Genomic DNA, 20,193 nt, shown 5'->3' with positions numbered 1-20,193 from the left:
ATTTTTATTTTCATCACTTACAGATGGTATTTTGCCTTCTGATTCCCCTCCCCCCCCCCCCCACAGGCTTTTATTTTATATTAGATGCTAGTACAAAAGTCTTCAGACATCAGAATATGTCAGTCACCAAGGTCACATTTGGAATGAATAAACCTAAAGAAGGAAAGGGAAAAGAGCAAGAAATGGTTTCTAGATACGTAGAGTAGGTTAAGATGGATGGATTTTTTTTTTCTTGTTATATGAGGCAAAAACATAGATGATACTTTAATTTCTAGGTATTTAAAATAGTGATTTTTTTTCTTTCTTCTCTAAACACATAGGGGTGTGTGTGTGTGTGAAAATGTGAGATTTCAAAGCCGTTTTAGATACTTGTTTAGTATCTTAAATTTAGCCAAGGAATGGCTCAAGCTCTTTCTTTAAACAAATTTGTGATCCAGACCATAGATTGGCAAACTCTTCTTTACCATACAGGTCCAGATAGTAAATATTTTCAGCTTTATAGACCGTACAGTCTCTGTCACAGCCCCTCAGCCCTGCCATCGCACCCCAAAAGCAGCCATAGATAAAACGTAAAGGAATGGGTGTTCATTTGAACTGTGTTCAAATAAAACTTTATGTATGGACACTGGAATTTGAATTTCAAGATTTTTACATATCACACATTCTTCTTATTTCCAATCGTTGAAAATTGTAAAAACCATTCCTAGCTCATGAAAACAGGTGGTGGCCTGGATTTGCCTGTGAACTGTAGTTTGCCACCCCGTGGTCTAGACTACACAGTTACAGGCTTTCTCTCACTGTAACCAAATGCTGTCTTCTTTTCTGAGGATACAACATTTCAAGTGTGAAATAAAGAGTTTTACTCTCTAGAATATCGTATGCTGAAATGACCAGTATAAATATACCATATTTATATTTTAAGGCACTGGTTTTTAAAAACTAAAGTTTTTCTGTTGTCTTTTAATGAAAATTGGCTCATCAGGGGGAGTCTGCTTCCTGACTCTATTCCTTGCAGTATGTGAATTCAGAGTTTTAACACTGGGATGTTTGGGAGCATCTTGCTAAGTGGGAAAAGAGTAATCTGCTTGTGACATTGTATTGTGCTACATATGAAATGAGTTTTCATTTCAGTTACAGTTAAATAATACTAATTTAACCATCTAAATTAAACTTTAATATTGCTTTCTCACATAAGTTTTTATTAAAATAAGAACTGTAAGTAAGAAATGAAAGAGGATCTTAACTCTAGGAAACAAACTGAGGGTTGCTGGAGGGCAGGTGGGTGGGGAGATGGGGTAACTGGCTGATGGGCATTAAGGAAGGCACGTGATGTGATGAGTACTGGGTGTGATATGCAACTGATGAATCACTAAATTCTACCCCTGAAACTAATAATATAGTATATGTTAACTAAATTGAATTTAAATAAAGAATTAAAAAAATGAAATTTTAAATGCAAAAGTTAATTTCTCAACTTTAATATTATTGGAACAATTAATTTGATATTATTATTATTATTTCTTCTATAGCAGAATGTTTTCCTCATACTTCACTATATAAAATTCCAGTATATTGATTTTACTCCTGGTCATTAAACTAAAATAATGGAATTAAAATAAGGTATCTTTTAGAAAATTGAATACTACCTACCATTATCTTCTTTTACTTATATTTAGAATCGTTCATTTTTAAAAATTCATACTTTAGCAAGCATTTAGTGACCACCTACTGTGTGCTAGGGTCATACTTTACATATATGAATATTCACTCAATTTTACTATTACTATGCCCATGCTTTTAACAAGGTTAGAGTGTAGTTTAAATGTAAGTGATGGAAGGTTTAAGAATTTTGTAAAAGTAAAACTCCATTTCAACAAATATTAAATAGATACATTCTGTATAATAGAGCAGTTGTCTTGATAGATGACTTTCATATAGTTCTCATAGATTTGATTAGAAAAATTTATAATGAAAATAAATGACTTTATTTCTGTAAACTTAATGTTTTTAGCACAAAACTTAAATGTGTGCTCTTTAATTACAAGGTAGAGGAAATTGCTACTTGGTTGTAAGAGTTTTGTAAAGAACTACCTTATTTCCATTAAATAATAATTTTCTTGTAATCATCTTTACTTCTGAAATCGTCCTAATACCTCCTAAACCCATCTGAAACACAAAATTTTCCTACCCTCTCCCATAAACACTCCTAAATGAATTCACTGATATTAAAAATATAAAATGGTTAGGGAGTGGGAATGCTATCTCTGTTTTTCTAATGAGTTTATAGGATTGATTTTTTTTTTAAGCTTTTATTCATTTATTTGAGCGACTGAGAGAGAGAGAGAGAGTGCGTGCGTGAGCACAGGCTGGGGGAGGGGCAGAGGGGGAAGGAGAAGCAGACTTACCGCTGAGCAGGGAGCCAGATGGATGTGGGCTGGATCCCAGGACCCTGAGATCATGACCTGAGCCGAAGGCAGACACTCAACCAACTGAGCCACCCAGTTGCCCTTATAGGATTGATTTTTGACTTCTTAATAAATGAAACTAGGATTCAGAATTATTTCTTCTTTAGAGTCTTTAATAAAATTTCTAGAAATTAATTTGTACATAAAATTCTGTTTTAATATAATAATTTGGTTGTGCTTTCGGGATTTGTCATTAAATTTTTTAAAAAAATTTTTATTGTTAATCACCATATATTACATCATTAGTTTTTGATGTAGTGTTCCATGATTCATTGTTTGTGCATAACACCCAGTGCTCCATGCAGAACGTGCCCTCTTTAATACCCATCACCAGGCTAACCCATCCTCCGACCCCCTCTAGAACCCCTCTAGAACCCTCAGTTTGTTTTTTACTTATAGCAAATACGTCCATAACCCGAATACATTATTTTCTATCCCTTAGTTTGACTATTAATGGTGTCTTACTATTATAGTGTTTAAAATTAGAAATGTATAGAATAAGACATGCATAGAATAGAGAAGCAATATTTATGGCAAATTCTTTTACAGTGAAGATGTAGAAGAAGAAAAATCTTGGACATACATATCGAAGACTTCCTATAAAATCTAAACTGTTGTTGCTAAATTTCAACATTACTCATTTGCCTTTATTAAGTGGATTTTAATTTCCTTCTCTAGAACGGGAGTTCTGGGAATTATGTAACAAATGTAATTTGATGAGACCAAAGCGTTCCCATCACTGTAGCCGCTGCGGCCACTGTGTTAGGAGAATGGATCATCACTGTCCGTGGTAAGAAATTTATTATTTATTTTTAGAAAAAAAATAGTGAAAAATAAATCTTAGTACTTAGCAGATTTAAATAAAAGTTATATTAAAATCATGCAGTATCCTTCCTTCGGTAAGGATACTGTCAGGTTCTATGAGGTTCTATCAACTGCCAAAGTAATTTTTGCACAGAGATCCTATCTTTTCTAACAAAGAGCTATTTGAGCAGAAGATTGATGTTCAGTGTCAATGCACCCAAGTGTACAAGAGAACTAAGGTGGTTGTATTAAATGAGGCAATGTTTGTAAAACATTGTAGTGTAGCATCTGACACAGAAAAAGCACTTAAATAGTAGCTGTTACTGTCTCTAACTGTAATAAATCGTATACATTGCATTGTTTATATTTCCCTTTCCAGTTGTTTAATTAAAGAATAACACATCTCAGATACTCTGATAGCCTCATTTCTCCCCCTGTAAGCTTTTTTCAATATTATGTATTGGACGCAGGTATTAAGATTCCCTGCAAGCTGGATGTGTGTAAGAGGCAGTTAGCTGATTCTCCTGAACTGGCAACATTTTTGGTCAATAGGGGGCTCTCTTGTAATATTTTTAAAAACAGTTCTGTTGAGAAACAGAATTTTGAAAACAAATGCTGTGAGAATTCTGCATTGTATCTCATTTCAAAGCTGTCACAAAAATCTGTGAACAAGATATTGTATTTAATTCTGTTTTCCTAGCATGGGATCTCTGTATAAATATTTAAACTAGTATAGTGTAGCACTTTGTAAATATATCTAAATACATATATATTTATGTTTGTACACACGTACATGCACATATACAAAGTTAACTGCATAATGGGCTTCTTAAATTTATAACTGCATTTATCTATAGTTGACTCAGTGGTGGAGTTTAGCTTTGCTGGATGATGCTGACCAATTTAGAGTTCCCCATATTTTCTGATAACTTACTCTGATAGCACAAGTTAATATTTGCAAGCTTTTAGTGAAAATTTGATTTTTACTATAAACTGATTATTTAAACAGAATGTAATTTCCCAAGATTAGGAAAAATAAAAGCATTTTAGATAAAAGCACTTTGTTACTATATAAAAAAAGTTTAAAATTGTCTAAGTCCATCAGTGGGATAATATAGCATATAATATATAGCCGATGTTTAAAAAATGTGCCTTGAATTTAAACAGATTAATTCTCAAGTGATTTTCTAAACCTCAGCGATCTGCTTACAGTTACAATAGTAATACATTAAAAAACAAAAGGCTAGGTAAAACATGTATTATTAGGCAAGTAGTAACCACACTGAAAAACTCAATTGTATAACCTTTTTTAGAGTAATGTTTCTGATTAACTAAGAATGTAATAAATGTTCATGTTACGGTTGGATATTGATACTTCCTTTTAAAAGAATGCAAGAGTTTAAGCTTAAAAAATAATCAACCAGGAAATGTTTTGGTACTGTGGAGATTAGCGACATTCTTTCTTTATTTTTAAGGAATAAAGATTAACTTGGTGACAAAAAATATGCTATTAATCTAAATTCTAAGATTGGGCGGTGAGCTCTCTGTTTGTTGGCCTCTTCCGTGGTTTTCAGCTTCTCAGAGTACTTGTGGGAAGAAAAGTAGAAGTAGAAGGAGTTGGAGGTAGGGAAGGACGGTAGACCAGAGGCCTTAAACAGATCGAGGGACTTTTGTGATTGGATTCCTTAATAGGGCATTGCCAAGGTAGTCAGAGGGTGAGGGAAATAGTGTGAATTGGAAGCAAGGAAATTTTTTGATATTTTCAGAAACTGCATTATCTTAACTGCCTAACAGCTTTAGATTTGGAGATCAGTTCTCAGATCACCTGGAGATTTTCTCTCTTTCTGGCTTCCTGAGTAGTTTGTTATTGAGAGAACTCTTACATATAGACTGAGTACCTTTGCATTTCTCAAAGCTCTCTGGTTAAGAATGCCGTCATTAAAGCAGGGGGGGTGAAGGAGGATGGGACAAGGATAAGTCATTGAAGCCATAGCTGTTGGAGAGTATGTTTGAGTGCACACGTGAACACACTTCTGTGAAGGCCCTGCTTGCAAGTCGCAAAACACAGGAACTTTCATGTTTACAAAGCATGAGCTCTTAAGTTTAGGGAATGCCTCTTTGAGTTTTGCATTTACTTCTATGTCTGATTAAAAAAAAAAAATAGTTTAATGATACACCTTTGAAACAATAGTTTGTTAGGAATTGCACCAGCTATATCTTTTTTTCCCCAAACAATGGCAGTATAATGCTATAGGGAAATGAAAACATTTGTGCAAGGTAAGTTCTAGTTTTGAACTAGGGTTTTCTGCGGGAATTATAAAATATTCTGAAAATTTGGAACACTAAAATTTTCAGCCTGCATCAGCCTTGAAAATTTTAGGGTTACCACGTTAATTATTTTTCCTAGCTATGATTCATGTTGTCATGGTGGAAGTGTAGCTCTAAGAATTTGTAAATACTTGTGGATATATATTTTCAGCGGCCAAGGATAGAATGGAAAAGTAAGACAAATCGGGAGTGCTTAGCAGTAGGTCAGAGTGGCAGGTTTCAGTCTTCTTACTTCGAATCATTCAAATTGCTCTCCACAGCTGGGATGCTGTAATGGAAGAGCACTATCTAGAAGAAAGTTCTTGTTCTCTTGGCTACTGTCGCTTCCTCTGGCAAGTGTCTTCACTCCTTTGTTCCCGTTTCCATACCAATGAAACGAGGAGACTGCCATCTGCTCTTCCTGCCACACCGGGTGGTTGTGAGTTGAAGACCGATCGCATCCATGGACTTCCTTTGTGAAGTAGAAAGAGCTTTCCAAATGTGAGGTGGCGTATTTAGCGTATAGCTGTTCCTGTGTGCTGTGGGCTTGTAGGCTGAAGTGGCATTAGCATAGCTCCATAAAGTCAAGCATCTATGAAGTTGTTTGTGTGTATTTTCAGTTTTCCCGGTCCTGACGTGAGCATCTTATTAAAGTTTAAAATACTGTTTCTGTTTTCCTTTTTTCTCCAGGATTAACAATTGTGTGGGTGAAGATAATCATTGGCTTTTTCTGCAGTTGTGTTTCTACACGGAACTTCTTACTTCCTACGCTCTGATGTTTTCTTTCTGCCACTATTATTACTTTCTTCCAGTAAAAAAGCGTAACTTGGTAAGAAATGTTTATAGCCACTAATGTTAGAATGACGGTAGCATACAGTTATTAACATGTGGTTCCTTTATGTGCAGAAGATTGAAAACAAAAAACAACAAAAGTAAACGCTAAACTTGGTTAATTTTAAAATATATTGGGATTGAGAAAGTAGACCTTCATCTGACGTTCCCTTTTAACCAAATCCATTTATGATTATATATTAGGGTTGAGTGACTTTCTTGAAAAAGCAACATATTAGATCTTTCGGTATATATGTTTTGGTTTAAAAATACCTACAACAATGAGAGAATAAGTGAAAAATGCTAACTTTTTGTTTCCTTTCAGGAATAAAAATAGACTTAATTTTTTAAAGGTTCTCAAAGGAATGTTAAGTTTTTGAGAAAAGGGACTTTTCTCCCCTGACTTTTAACAATAACGAAAAGAAGAATTTGCAGAATCCTTTAAAAAGTTGTTGTTATATATACCATTGGAAACAGTGCTTTTCCCATTTTGTACAGGAATAACAATAGATCTTAGTTAAGGCTTGTCCCAGATTGGTGATGTTAGGGGTAGTTGTGGGAGTAAGAGCAGTGGCAAGTTTTAAGTACTTGACTACATACGTATCAACACCATGCTGTTGGGCATGCTGTTGGCATGTTGTTTCCATTCTCACTTTAATGCGCACAACAACCACATGAGGTGGGGTACACTTTTCCCCCATTTTTATAGATGAGCAAAGAGACTAATAGAGGTTAAATAGGTAGTTACTGAAGGCACAAAGCTAGTAATTATTCAACTGGTTTTAGTTGTAGAGCTGGGATTTGAATCTGATCATGTGTTTTTGAATCTTATCTTCTGTGTTTTGTGTGTACAGTTGATATTCGGTCTGATCTTGTGCATTATTTGGACTTGGATTGTGTTTTTGAAGTACCGTGTGTGTGTGTGTAAGTCAGAGAAAGAGGCAGACAGGCAGACAGAACGGAAAGAAAGCATGCACAAGAGTGCCTGTGTGTGTGTGAGGAAGGAGGGTAGAGTGGGAGCAAGGGAAGAAAGACCAGAATCCTTGATGGAGAAGGGGAATTTTTCTTTCCTATTTGTATCGTTTTATACTGTTTAAATCTTAAAAATAACAATCTCAGTGGTGGCACATATAATTAAATTTTGGAATAAGGGAGTGAAGGGCCTTTCTAAAGAATAAGGTCGTTAAGTTCTGTGTCTTTAGGTCATTTTTGTATATATGATCTTTTTTTTTTTTTTTAAGATTTATTTATTTATTTCAGACAGAGAGAGAGGGAATGCATGAGGGGGAGGGGCAGAGAGAGAGAGGGAGAGAGTACCAAGCACACTCCTCCCTGAGCGCAGAGCCTGACGCAGGGCTTGATCTCACGACCCTGAGATCACGACCTGAGCTGAAACTAAGAGTTGGATGCTTAACCAACTGCATCACCCAGGTGCCTCTATATATGATCATTTTGTATAAGTAAAAGAGGATATTTGCTATTGTTGCTTGGCTGTGTATATTAGTTTGGTCTTGTGATGATTATGCTTATTAAATAAAGATTAAGCAATTAAAATTAGATACTAATAACTAAAAAAAGTTCAAAAGGGAGAACTTTAAATATGGATGTTTGACATTTTCACACTGAGAATTTAGGGCATGCTAGCACTGTAGTTTTAGAAATGTTTTATCTGAGGGCGCCTGGGTGGCTCAGATGGTTAAGCGTCTGCCTTCGGCTCAGGTCATGATCCCAGGGTCCTGGAATCGAGTTCCGCATCGGGCTCCCTCCTCCTTGGGAGCCTGCTTCTCCCTCTGCCTCTCTCTCTCTCTCTCTGTCTCTCATGAATAAATAAATAAAATCTTTAAAAAAAATGTTTTATCTGATTTATAGATTAATTTCTGATATAATTAGCATTATAGTTAGGAGATGTAAAAGGTTGGACGTATTCCCCCAAGAGTAACCTGTTTCAAATAATGGAGCCTAATAAGAAAAGCATTAAAATAAAATTGCCCAGTAAGATTAAGGTCATACTTTTTTAAGGAGAGAGAGAAATACAATTTGGTGATGTTAATGAAAACTTAATGGAGGTTCTCTAGGAGGAAGTGCATTGTAGTATAGTGAAGGGATTGGCAATTTGACCCTCCATCTGTTTTTATTAATAAAGTTATATTGAAACAAAGCTACTCTCATTTGTTTCCATGTTGTCTACAGTTGCTTTTGGGCTACAATAGTACAGTTAAGTAGTTGTGACAGGGTCATGTGGCCCAAAAAACCTAAAATATTAACTCTCTGGCTCTTTATATTGAGTTTGCCAACCCTGGTAATAGAATGATCTTGGCTTTATAAACAGACACCCCTAGGATCAAAGCCTGGCTTTTGTTATTATATGTATAACCTTTGACACCATGTTTAACCATTCTGAATTACAATGTTCTCTTCTGGAAAATGTGAATAATAAGAGATTAAATGAGATAACACATGTGAAAGTATCTGATATATAATAGATGTTCAGTTTATGTTATGTTTGACTTTATAAAAGCTCTCAGAAGGAGGAAACAGTTTTTCTTTGGCCTATTAATTTTTTTTAAAGGTGATAATATTTGAATCCCTAGAAATATATATATAAATATTATATGTTATATGATTTTATTAAATATATATTTACGTGCATACTGAATGTTGACAAAACACCAGCAGAATAGTAAATGTTTAAGAGATTGGGGTGCCTGGGTGGCTCAGTGGGTTAAGGGTCTGCATTTGGCTCAAGTCATGATCCCAAGGTCCTGGGATTGAGCCCCACATTGGGCTTCCTGCTCAGCGGGGAGTCTGCTTCTCCCTCTCCCTGTCTCCTCCCCCTGCTCATGCTGTCTCTGTCTGTCTCTCTTTCTCAAACAAATAAATACAATCTTTAAAAAAAATAAATGGGATTGTTTTCTTAAATTTCTTTCTGATAGTTTGTTATTAATGTATAGATACACAACTGATATTTGTATATTGATTTTGTATCCTGCAGCTTTACTGAATTAATTCACTAGTTCTAACAGTTTTTGGTGGTGTTTAGGTTTTCTATACATATCATGTCATCTGCAAAGGACAGTTTTACTTCTTTTCTAATTTGGATGCCTTTTATTTTTTTTCTTGCCTTATTGCTCTGACTTGCAGTACTAAGTTGAATAAAAGTGGTGAAAATGGGCATTCTTGTCTTGTTCCTGATCCTACAGGAAAAGCTTTCAGCTTTTTATTATTGAGTATGATGTTCCTCTGGGCTTGTCATATATGGCCTTTATTATGTTGAGATATGTTCCTTCTACGCCTAATTTAAGACTTTTTATCATGAATGGATGTTGAATTTTGTAGAATGCTTTTTCTCCATCTGTTGAGATGATCATGGTTCTTTTTTACCATTCTACTAATGTGGTGTATCACATTGATTGTTTTGCAGATATTGAACCATTTTTGTATCCCTGGAATAAATCCTACTTGATCATGGTGTATGATTTTTTTAATGTATTGTTGAATTCAGTTTACGGATATTTTGTAGAGGATTTTTACATCTATGTTCATCAGGGATTTTGTCCTGTGATTTTCTTTTCTTCTAATGTTGTTGTCTGATTTTGGTATTAGGTTAATGCAGGTCTTGTAAAATGATTTTGAATGTGTTCCCTCTTCAGTTTTTGTAATAGTTTGAGAAGGATTTGTATTAATTCTTCTTTGAGTGTTTGAAGCTATCTGGTCCTGGGCTTTTCTTTGTTGGGTGGTTTTTTATTACTGGTTCAATTTCCTTACTAGTAATTGGTCTGTTCAGATTTTCTGTTTCTTTATGAGTCAGTTCTGGTAGGTTGTATGTATGTTTCTAGGAATTTATCCATTTTCTTTTAGGTTGTTCCATTCATTGCTATATAATTTTTTATAGTAGTCTCATATGATCCTTTATGTTTGTGGGGTGTCAGTTATAGGGTCTCCTCTTTCATTTCTAATTTTATTTGAGTCCTCTTTTTTTTTTTTAAGTGAATCTAGCTAAATTTTTGTCTATTTTATCTTTTCAAAGAATCTGCTTTTAGTTTCCTTAATCTTTTCTGTTGTCTTTTTTAGTCCCTATTTCGTTTATTTTTTTTTTCTTATCTTTGTTATTTCTTTCCTTCTACTAACTTCTGGCTTGGTTCATCCTTTTTTTTTTTTTTTCCCTAGTTCCTTGAGGTATAAAGTTAGGTAGTTTGAGACCTTTCTTTTTTCCTAAGGTAGGCATTTGTTGCTGTGAACCTCCCGTAGAACTGCTTTTGCTACATCTCCTAAGTTGTAGTGTGTTAAGTTTCTACTTCCATTTGCCTCAAGATATTTTTTGATTTCTGTTTTGATTTCTTCTCTGACCCATTGGTTGTTCAGTAATATGTTGTTTAATCTACACATATTTGTGAAATTTGAATTTTCTGTTTTTTTCTTGTAATTGATTTCTAGTTTCCTACCGTTGTTGTTGGAAAAGATGCATGATAAGATTTCAGTCATCTTAAATTTATTAAGATTTGTTTTGTGGCCTAAACATATGATCTTGTCCTGCAGAGTGTTCTGTGTATGCTTGAGAAGAGTGTGTATTCTGCTGCTGTTGGATGGGAGGATCTATAAATGTCTGTCTGATCTAATGTGTAGTTTAAGTCCAATGTTTCCTTGTTAATTTTCTGTCTGATCTATCCATTGTTGAAACTCAAGTATTGAAGCACCTGCCATTATTATTATTATTTTTAAAGATTTTATTTATTTATTTGAGAGAGCGAGAATGAGAGAGAGCATGAGAGGGAGGAGGGTCAGAGGGAGAAGCAGACTCCCCGCTGAGCACTCGATCCTGGGACTCCACGATCCTGACCTGAGCCAAAGGCGGTAGCTTAACCAACTGAGCCACCCAGGCGCCCTGCCCCTGCCATTATTGTATTGCTCCCTGTTTCTCCCTTCAGGTCTGTTAATATTTGCTTTATGTATTTAGGTGGCCCTCTATTGTTTGCATAAATATTTACGAATATTATATCCTCTTGTTGGACTAATCCCTTTATCATTATGTTGACCTTCCTTGTCTCTTATTACAGTCTTTGACTTAAAGTCTATTTTGTCTGATATGAAAGTATAGCTGCTTCTGCTTGCTTTTGGTTTCCACTTACATGGAATATCTTTTTCCATCTTTTCACTTGCAGTCTGTTTGTCCTTAAAGCCGAAGTGAATCACTCATAGGCACCATATTGTTGAGGTTTTTTTCTTTAATCCATTCAGCCATTCTTTGTTTTTGATTGGAGAGTTTAGACCATTTACATTTAAAATAATTGTTGATAGGCATGCACTTAATACTGCCATTTCGTTAATTGTCTTCTGGCAATTTTATAATTCTTTGTTCCTTTCTTTTTCTCTTGCTCTCTTCCTTTGTGATTTGATGATTTCCTATAGTTGTGTTGTTGTGTAGGAATTGCTCAGCTAGTTTCTGGATTTCTTTCAAAGAGCATTGTTCCATGTGTAGCAGTAGATTCAGTGTGTCCATAGAAAGAGTTGAGTTCAGGAGCCTTGTATGTCACCACCTTGGACTGGAATGCCTTTTCTTTTTTGGTCTTTGTTCTGTGATGTGCTTCATTGCTTTCTTTGCATTTTTCCTCTTTGAGAGAGTTTATATAATTTCTTGTTAGCAGTTATTCTGTGATGTGCTTCGTTGCTTTCTTTGCATTTTTCCTCTTTGAGAGAGTTTATATAATTTCTTGAATCTCTGGCTTGATGACATTCTTAAGTTACAAACATTTCTTGGCCAATGTTACTTCAAATATTTCTTCTGCCAAACTTTTCTTTTGCATTTCTGATATTCTGATTTTATGTACATGAGAGCACAGTCTTTTCTGTGTTTTCTTTTTTTTTTCTCGATGCTTCAGAGTGGATATTTTCTACTGACCTTTATTTTGGTTTACTGATCAGCTCTTCTGTCTAATCTGTCAAACCCTTCTACTGAGTTACTCAGTTCTATTTTTCACTTTCAAAATTTTCATGATAACTTTTTCATAGATCACTTCTTTAGTGAAATTCTCCCATTTGTCATCTATACTTTTGAACATTTTAATTAAAGTTATTTTAATGTCTATGTCTGTCAATTTCAGTATTGAGATCTACTTATGGGTCTGTTTCTGTTGACTTTTTTTTCCATCTCTCTTAGTTTCCAGATACTCAGTCCTTTCTTCTGACACATCTGATAGGTTTTGTTGGATACCAGGCATTTTCTGTGACTAACTGTAGATAAGCTGATTGATTTTTTTTTTTTTTTCAAGATACGATTTACTCCTTTTTTTGGATAGGCGATAAAGAGAAGGCTCATCTTGATCCAACCAAGGGTTTGTATGACAAATATTTCTAAGGTTAAATAACAGAACATTGGTCTTAATACAGCAGTTCCTTTGAACATGACATTTATTAACATTTATTGAAGTTTTGTAAGGATTTATGATTACTGGGCTTTTTCTTTGTGAAGGACTCCTTTCAGTTTTCCGTCTCTCCTATGATGTAACCCTTCATGAGTCTCAGCTGAAAAATTTAGGTATTTACTGTGGATCATGCCTTTTCCTTGTTCTTTCCCCAACTCTCTGAGATTACAGACAGTTCCGAGCCTCTGCTTGTGCTTGACCTTTCATACCGGGTACGAATTGACAAGTACCTTATGGTAAAAAGCAGTGCAGAATGTAGGACTCACCTTAGTGCATTTCTGTACTCTTGGATCTTGGCCCTCTAAGCCTTGGCTAGTTTGGCTACTTCCCAGTGTCTTCAGTCAGTTGTTTATTTATTAATTGGATTTTATGTGGCTTTTAGTAGTGTTCTTATTGAGGTGAGTCTCATAAAACTTTCCCTCAACAGATGACATTGGCAGTAGCATTTTGCTTAAAAATGTCTTTCCAAGTGATTTTTCTTTTTTTTTTCAAAGATTTACTTATTTTAGAGAGAGAGAGTGAGCAGGGGAAGGGGCAGAGGGAGAGAACATCCAAGCAGATTCCTGCTAAGCTCAGGCTCCATTCGGGGCTTGATCTTAGGAGCCATGAGATCAGGACCTGCGCTGAAACCAGGAGTCGGATGCTTAACTGACTGAGCCACCCAGATGCCCCACTTCCCAAGTGATTCTAATCCGTGTTGCCTAACTTTGCAACTCCAGGAGGCAACACTCATGTCATAGTCTATAGAAAAGGTATCCTTTGGAGTTGTGCAGAAAGTGCAGCTCTAGCCGTAGGGTTTGACAACTGTTGTACTGTAGGAAATGAGGCTTGGGATGGACTTTAATGTAGGTAGAGATTAACCAGATGAGATGGAGGAAGTCATTGTTGGACAAGAGAACAACTAAAGGTTAGAGGCAATCATTGAAATAATTGGTTTTAAGGTCAAATCTGTTCTAAAATACTAATATACTGTCTAGCAAATATTTCTAAGGTGAACTAGAACCTTGCTCTTACTGTAGTAGTTCTTTTAATGATGACATTTATTGTATTTTTTTTATAAGGTAGAAAATAACTACAAGTAATTTCAGTACAAAAATCTCCATTATTACCATTGACACTTAAAAAAAAATAACATTTTGTCGTGGAATATTCTTCAAACAGCCCTGCCCCATCAATTTTTTTCTAAGTTTTTGCCTGTGTCTTTTTTATTTTTCTCTAAAACAAATAATACTATAACCAGCTCTTCCCTTTGTGTGGAAAGCTGGCCAGATAGTGTCAGAAACATGTTAATTCACATTGTTACCCTTTCAGTTATTTGAGATATGAAATAAAGATCCCCAGATGTCCCTGATTATCTTTGGAGATTGTATTAATGATTACTGTGCATCTTTCTTGTGGAGATATTAGCACAATTAAGGGATGCCATGGACTTTGACCCTGTGTTCTTCTGTCAGTCCAAGTGAAAAAGCTTTAGTCTGTGTTCTCTATACCCTCTCAGGTTGGTAGATGGCAGCATAGTATCTTTTCTAGCCAAATTCTAAGGCCATGTGCTTGTTCTCTGGGTGGGAAAAGAAAGTGTTAACAACTCTTCCTTCAGTTTTTGTTTCTTTTGTTTGTTTGTTTTTAAGGTAAGAGCGTTTATTCATTAAACAAAAGAAGAAATGGATTGCCATTTAACCTTTGTTGTAATGGCACTCAGCCTGTATTCAGTAGAAAACTGGTATATTTTGGTTAAGCTCAAGGAAAAGAGAGTTGAGAGAGAAAGCAAGCTGTTTACAAACTGGGAAGTAAAGGGCTTGAGACCCTGATTTTCTTCCATTTCTCTTCTCTTAGCTTCCTCTTGTCAGGTCTTTCTGGGCTGGATTGTTTTAACCGCTTTGCAGTTGCCCCATTTTTTTTTTTTTTTGGAGTAACTTAATACTTTTTAAATTTCTTCTTATTCTTTACTTTTAAAATATCCACCGCTCATGAACTTTCAAGGATTTATATGTTTTTACTATGTGAGATTTTGAGGAAATATTTCAAATATCCTTTAATGAGGGAAGGAGGGGTATAAGACGTATAGGAGATAAGGAATTTATTCATCACGATTCAATGCCCAAAATAAGGATGTATTTTTAAGCTGTAGATATTGATATATAGTCTAAGTTTTATACTAAAGAAGGCCTACAGACCTAAAATGAATAAGTATTACTATCTTCTTTGTAAACAGTCACTAAAATAATCTCAAGATTCTAAGTATTAAAACAAAAATACATAAATGGAAAAACTGTAGAAAATAGGTATCTTTCTAAATAAACATGGATACCTTAAGCATTTTTAGTCAGAATCACAGAATCTAAAATCAGTAAAGATCATAGGCTTTGAGATATTTGGATAAGTTTTTCAAATGTTAGATGTCAGTTTAGTTTGACCATCATTTGTATTTATCATGCCAATATAATGTTAAATTTTACTTTTTAAAACCCCTCTTGAAACTAGTGTCTTATTTTAAGTAGTTACTGGGATGAAATCATTTTAAAGATTTTAAGACTTTGATTGGCAGTGATCTGGCATTTTAAATTAATAAAATAAATGGATATTAAAGAAAATTTTCTTTGACCAAGGTCCATATTTGACTATTTTCCACATATTTAAGTATTTATAAGCAAATGCCTAGTCATTTGGTATATTATTAAAGTATAATAATGTATTTCATTTTATTGTTTGCTAGCTTACCAAAAGCAGTATTAGAAAATTATAGCTGTATAATTAAATATGAAGGAAGGTATCACTTTACCTAGTATGCTTTTAAAAATTTATTATTCATGGATTCATGAATATATCATTAGTCATATTTTTCATGAATTTTGCGTTCTGTTACTTGATCTGTAAGCATTTGATTAGTGGAAAATGCCAACTCATTTAAAATACCTCTGAGAGGATAAGTGGTATGGTTCCCATTGTACAGAGAAGGTGACTAAGAGTCAGAGAGGCCCAAAACTTGTCTAGTCCGAGAGTTACCACTTGGCAGAGGTATGATTTTGACCCATTTCTGTCTGTCCCTGAGTCAGTGTTCTTTCCATAGTACCAAGATGCTACTGTACTTGTATTTTTCCCTAGGGTGATTTTTTTTTTTTAAACAATATTATGGTCGCATTGTTAATTAAAAAAAAAAAAAAACAGATTTAAAAAATGCTAAAGCATCACAAAAATCTATTCTTTAGGGAAAGCTCATTGAATCTCCTGATTGGTGAATTCATACTTTGCTGTTTTCATTTTTTTATAGTATTTCAGACTTTACTCAATAACCTTTGTTTTTTGGGATCTATAAAGTCATTCATTTATTTATCACTGAGGCAACCTGTTTTTAGTAGCTTATCTAATATGAAGACTGTCAAAAAAGGCCTTATTAAAGCATTATAGTGGTTTAAATATTTTTAAAAATACATACCTGCTGGCAATGTCATATTGTAGGGAATGCTGTCTCTCTAGGTGAGAAAATCTGTGGTGGTTTTCTTTTTGAAATAAAGAATTCAGAGCTAAGGGTGTAGAGATTTTGTAGCTAATCATTTGTGTCATACCACGTTAGCTCTAAAGTGACATCTTTTAAACTGTTTTTACATGAAGTAGACTCAGATAATTTGTAATTGATTCTTTTATACCTATTTTTTTGTGAAGGCTGAAAACCAATATATTAACTGCATTTAAGGCTATAGGGAGAGTGGCAGAAGGGGGAAGGAAGTGTCACGGTCACTTTAGAATGGATAAGATCACTGAAATATGTATTTAACTTTTTGGATTTGGGAGAAAAATAGTTGAGAATAGGCAAGGATAGTGTGGAATTAAGAAAAAATGAAATGAAAATTAGTTTTAATGCTAATATGATGGTAATTTGGCGTTTTTATGCGTGCATCCTGAAATGGTGATGGAGATATCATCCCTTGGTAATTTTTTTTTTCCTTGAAAGTAATAGTGTGTATATATATATATATATAATTAGTTTATATTTGTAGGAAAAGAAACAGTTTAAGAATACTCTATTATTGGGACATCTGGGTGGCTCAATTGGTTAAGTGTCCTGACTCTTGATTTCGGCTCAGGCCTCCATCTCAGGGTCCTGAGTTCAAAAAAACCCAAAAAGAATACCCTGTTATTCTAACAATTGTCAGTTGAATGTGTCAGTATATCCCAGTGCTTTTAGAACATGGAAACATTATAATAAATCTTGACCTTGCCCTGCAATACCAGGTCTACTGAATATATGTCTTCAGTAAATTTGTTTATATAGCTGATTATTATGAATATTACAGCATTTAGCATAAAAGATTTAGCAGTTTTTATTTCTCTCTGAGAATGGTTCAGTCACTTTGATTTTAAATGGTTACAGCCTGAAAGCAATTTTATTGTCTCACTCATTCTTTTTTTTTTTTTTAAGATTGATTTATTTATTTTAGAGTGAGAGAAAGAGTGCACAGGGCTGGGGATGGGCAGAGGGAGAGGGAGAATCTCAAGCAGGCTCTGCACGCGGGGCTTGATCTCATGACCCCGAGATAATGATCTGAGCCAAAATCAAGAGTCGGACACTTAATTGACTGGGCCACTCAGGTGCCCATCTCACTCATCTTTGACTGAACATCATAAGTTAAATAGTAAATATAGCAAGAAAATATGGTATCTTTTTTTTTAATTGCTCCAATTTTTCTAGAGTTTTTACTAAAATATGGGAAGGCAGACAAAATGGTTTTTCTAAAATATTTTACCCTCAGCCATGAAACTGGCAGTCAAGTACCAGTGCAGTTTGCTCCCTAAACCGCAATTATATCTGTATCAAAATGTAACGTGTCATCCTGAACCCTCAGTGATAGCCATTAGTTAAGTGTGGTTGATGATTTTTTTTTTTCATTAGAACATTAATTTCCATTAGAATTTAACAAAACTGAAAAAATGCATTTTACTTGGGGGCTGGACGTGAGAGAGGGATGTACAGAATAGTCCTGTAACTTCTTTGGGATATTATGATGAAACTTAACCTAAGGCGCATTCCAGAATGTTCTGATAACCATAAGATATAACAGGATTTTATTTTATGCAAGAGTGATTGCCACAGGAATATAACTTCAGCATGTGAAGTTGTTTTTGAAGCCATTTTGAAAATTCAAATCTGTATGCTTTAGATATCTCCATTGTGATACAAGCTATTTTCATTTTTGAAAAATAGAGGAAACCAAATCCCTGCCAGCAGTGCAGTGGAGGGAGATTTTGTCCCCCAGAGGACATTGGTCACATCAGGAGACATTTTTTTTGGTTGTCACAGATCTGGGGAGTGCTTCAGGCATCTAGTGGGTAGAGGCCGGGGATGCTGCTAAATATCCTACAAGGCATAGGGTAGTCCCCCCAACAGAGAGTGATTCAGCCCAAAGTATCAACTGTGCTGAGCTTGAGAAACTTTTTAGTAAGAGGAAGATCATAAATACCTCAGATCTTGTTAATTTTCAGATTAGTCTCATAAAAACACAGAAAACTACTTAAAATAATGGCTTATAAATAAAGATTGCTTCCTACTGATGCTATAAAGACTTACATTTTATAATAATGTAAAATTTTATTTGTGAAACATGATGTTTATTTTAAAAAATTACCAAAAACACTCATTTAGCCATTTAACAAATATTTGTTGGGTGTCTACTGTGTGCATTGGTCCCTGATCTAGGCTCTGAGGATGCAGCAGTGAATAAAACCAAGTTCTTGCATTAAGGAGGTTATATTCTAATTGGAGGAGACAGGCAATAAACAGATATATAACATGCAAAAAAGTATTATTAAGTGTAATACAGTTGGGTAAGGGATAGAGATTAATGATTGATAATACAGTCAGAGAAGGTCTTTCTCAATAGTGACGCTTGAGCAGAGACCTGGAACTCAAGCAAGTCACTGATATTGGGAGGAAGAGCATTCCAGTGAGAGGAAAGAACCTGTGCCAAGTCCCCCTGGGGAGGGAGCACACTTGATATTGTCAAGGAGCGGTAAGAAGACCAGTCTACCTTGAGTGGAGCAAGTTGGGGAGAAGGTAGGAGGAGCTGAATTGAAAGCAATGAGGGATGGAATTGGAAGTTAGAGATGGGTTTTTTTTAGGATGTTTGGTGGTCAGGACTTTGGAAACTATTGGAGGGTTTTGAGCAGTTACACAAACTTATTTACATTTTAGAAAGAAAACTGACAGGAAATAAATTGAGGGAGGACAAGGATGACAGCAGTAAGACTAGTTGCGAGACTATTAAAATGTAGTCCAAACATGAGATGATTATGGGAGTGGTGGAAGTGTTGAGAAGTGGGCCATTATAGTTTGAAGAGCTAAAGGATTTGGTGATGATTTGGATGTGGGGGATGAGATAAAATGTGACAAGTCGAAGATGATTGCAAGGTTTCGTGGCCTGAACAACTGGAAGAATAGACATGTCACCTCCAGAGATGGAGAAGCCTGGAGGAAGAGTTGGTTTTAGGAAGAAGTTAAAGATTTTTGGTTTAATGTGTTTACTTTGAGATGCCTACTCCATATCTAAGGAGAGATGTTAAATAGACAGATGCAGGGATCAATTTCAGTGGAGTGACGTGAGCTATAATCTATGCGCTTTCAGCATAAAGATGGTATTTAAGGTCATGGGATCTGATAGGAGATTTTCTAGGGAGTAAGTACACATGGAGAAGAAAAGAGGTCTGAAGACCAAGCCCAGGGCACTCTTGAATTTTAGAAGACAGAAAGATGAGGAGGAATCAGAAAGGTGACTAAGAAGGAGCAGCCAGTGAACCAGGAGAACAGTGGTGAAAGAGAGGGTCAAGAAAGTTGATGGTGTACTGAGGGGAAGTTATGGCAGTGTACTGTGGCGTATAAACAAGCAGGGAGTCAAGCGAAAGTACTGGGGGAAGACAGTAATAGGTAGTGAAATGGTGGTTGGGTCAACAGATTGGAGGTCCCACTGACGTTGAGAATTTGTTAGCATTGATGGCCTACAGGGAGTTAGGCTCCAAAGGTAGGAGGTAGGTATTCAGAGTGTGCTGTGCTTGAATTTGCATTTATGTAATGGGTACAGTTATAGGAAACAGTATGATCTAGGATTTAATCAAAGAATTTGGATCGAGGGACACCTGGGTGGCTCATTAAATAAGCATCTGCCTTCGGCTCAGGTCATGATCCCAGAGTCCTGGGATCAAGCCCTGCATTGGGCTCCCTGCTCAGCGGGAAGCCTGCTTCTCCCTCTCCCTCTCCCACTCCCCCTGCTTGTGTTCCCTCTCTCGCTGTGTCTCTCTCTCTGTCAAATAAATAGATAAAATTAAAAAAATAAAAAAGAATTTGGATTGATATTAGATTAGGATAGAAGATAAAATTG

At 35.3% G+C, this 20,193-nt stretch overlaps 1 protein-coding gene across 8 annotated transcripts in view; it reads left to right on the top strand.

The window, feature by feature from the left end:
• ZDHHC21 (zDHHC palmitoyltransferase 21) overlaps positions 1-20,193 on the top strand; it is a 66,870-nt gene that overhangs the window by 20,445 nt on the left and 26,232 nt on the right. For 7 of the 8 annotated variants that reach the window (XR_013444015.1, XM_078062342.1, XM_078062343.1 and 4 more), the window contains exons 5-7: positions 3,144-3,255; positions 5,858-5,929; positions 6,267-6,405. Coding sequence is in view for 7 of the 8 variants with exons in the window: in XM_078062342.1 (XP_077918468.1) it covers positions 3,144-3,255; positions 5,858-5,929; positions 6,267-6,405 (323 nt within the window). In the remaining variant the exon portion in view is untranslated. The remainder of the gene's footprint in view (positions 1-3,143; positions 3,256-5,857; positions 5,930-6,266; positions 6,406-20,193) is intronic. The other variant, XM_036074208.2, reaches the window with a different exon arrangement.

Source organism: Halichoerus grypus, chromosome 14, assembly GCF_964656455.1.
Source record: "Halichoerus grypus chromosome 14, mHalGry1.hap1.1, whole genome shotgun sequence".
Classification (NCBI taxonomy): domain Eukaryota; kingdom Metazoa; phylum Chordata; class Mammalia; order Carnivora; family Phocidae; genus Halichoerus; species Halichoerus grypus.
The sequence above is the reverse complement of the archived record's forward strand: the minus strand, read 5'-3'. Positions and strand labels throughout refer to the sequence as shown.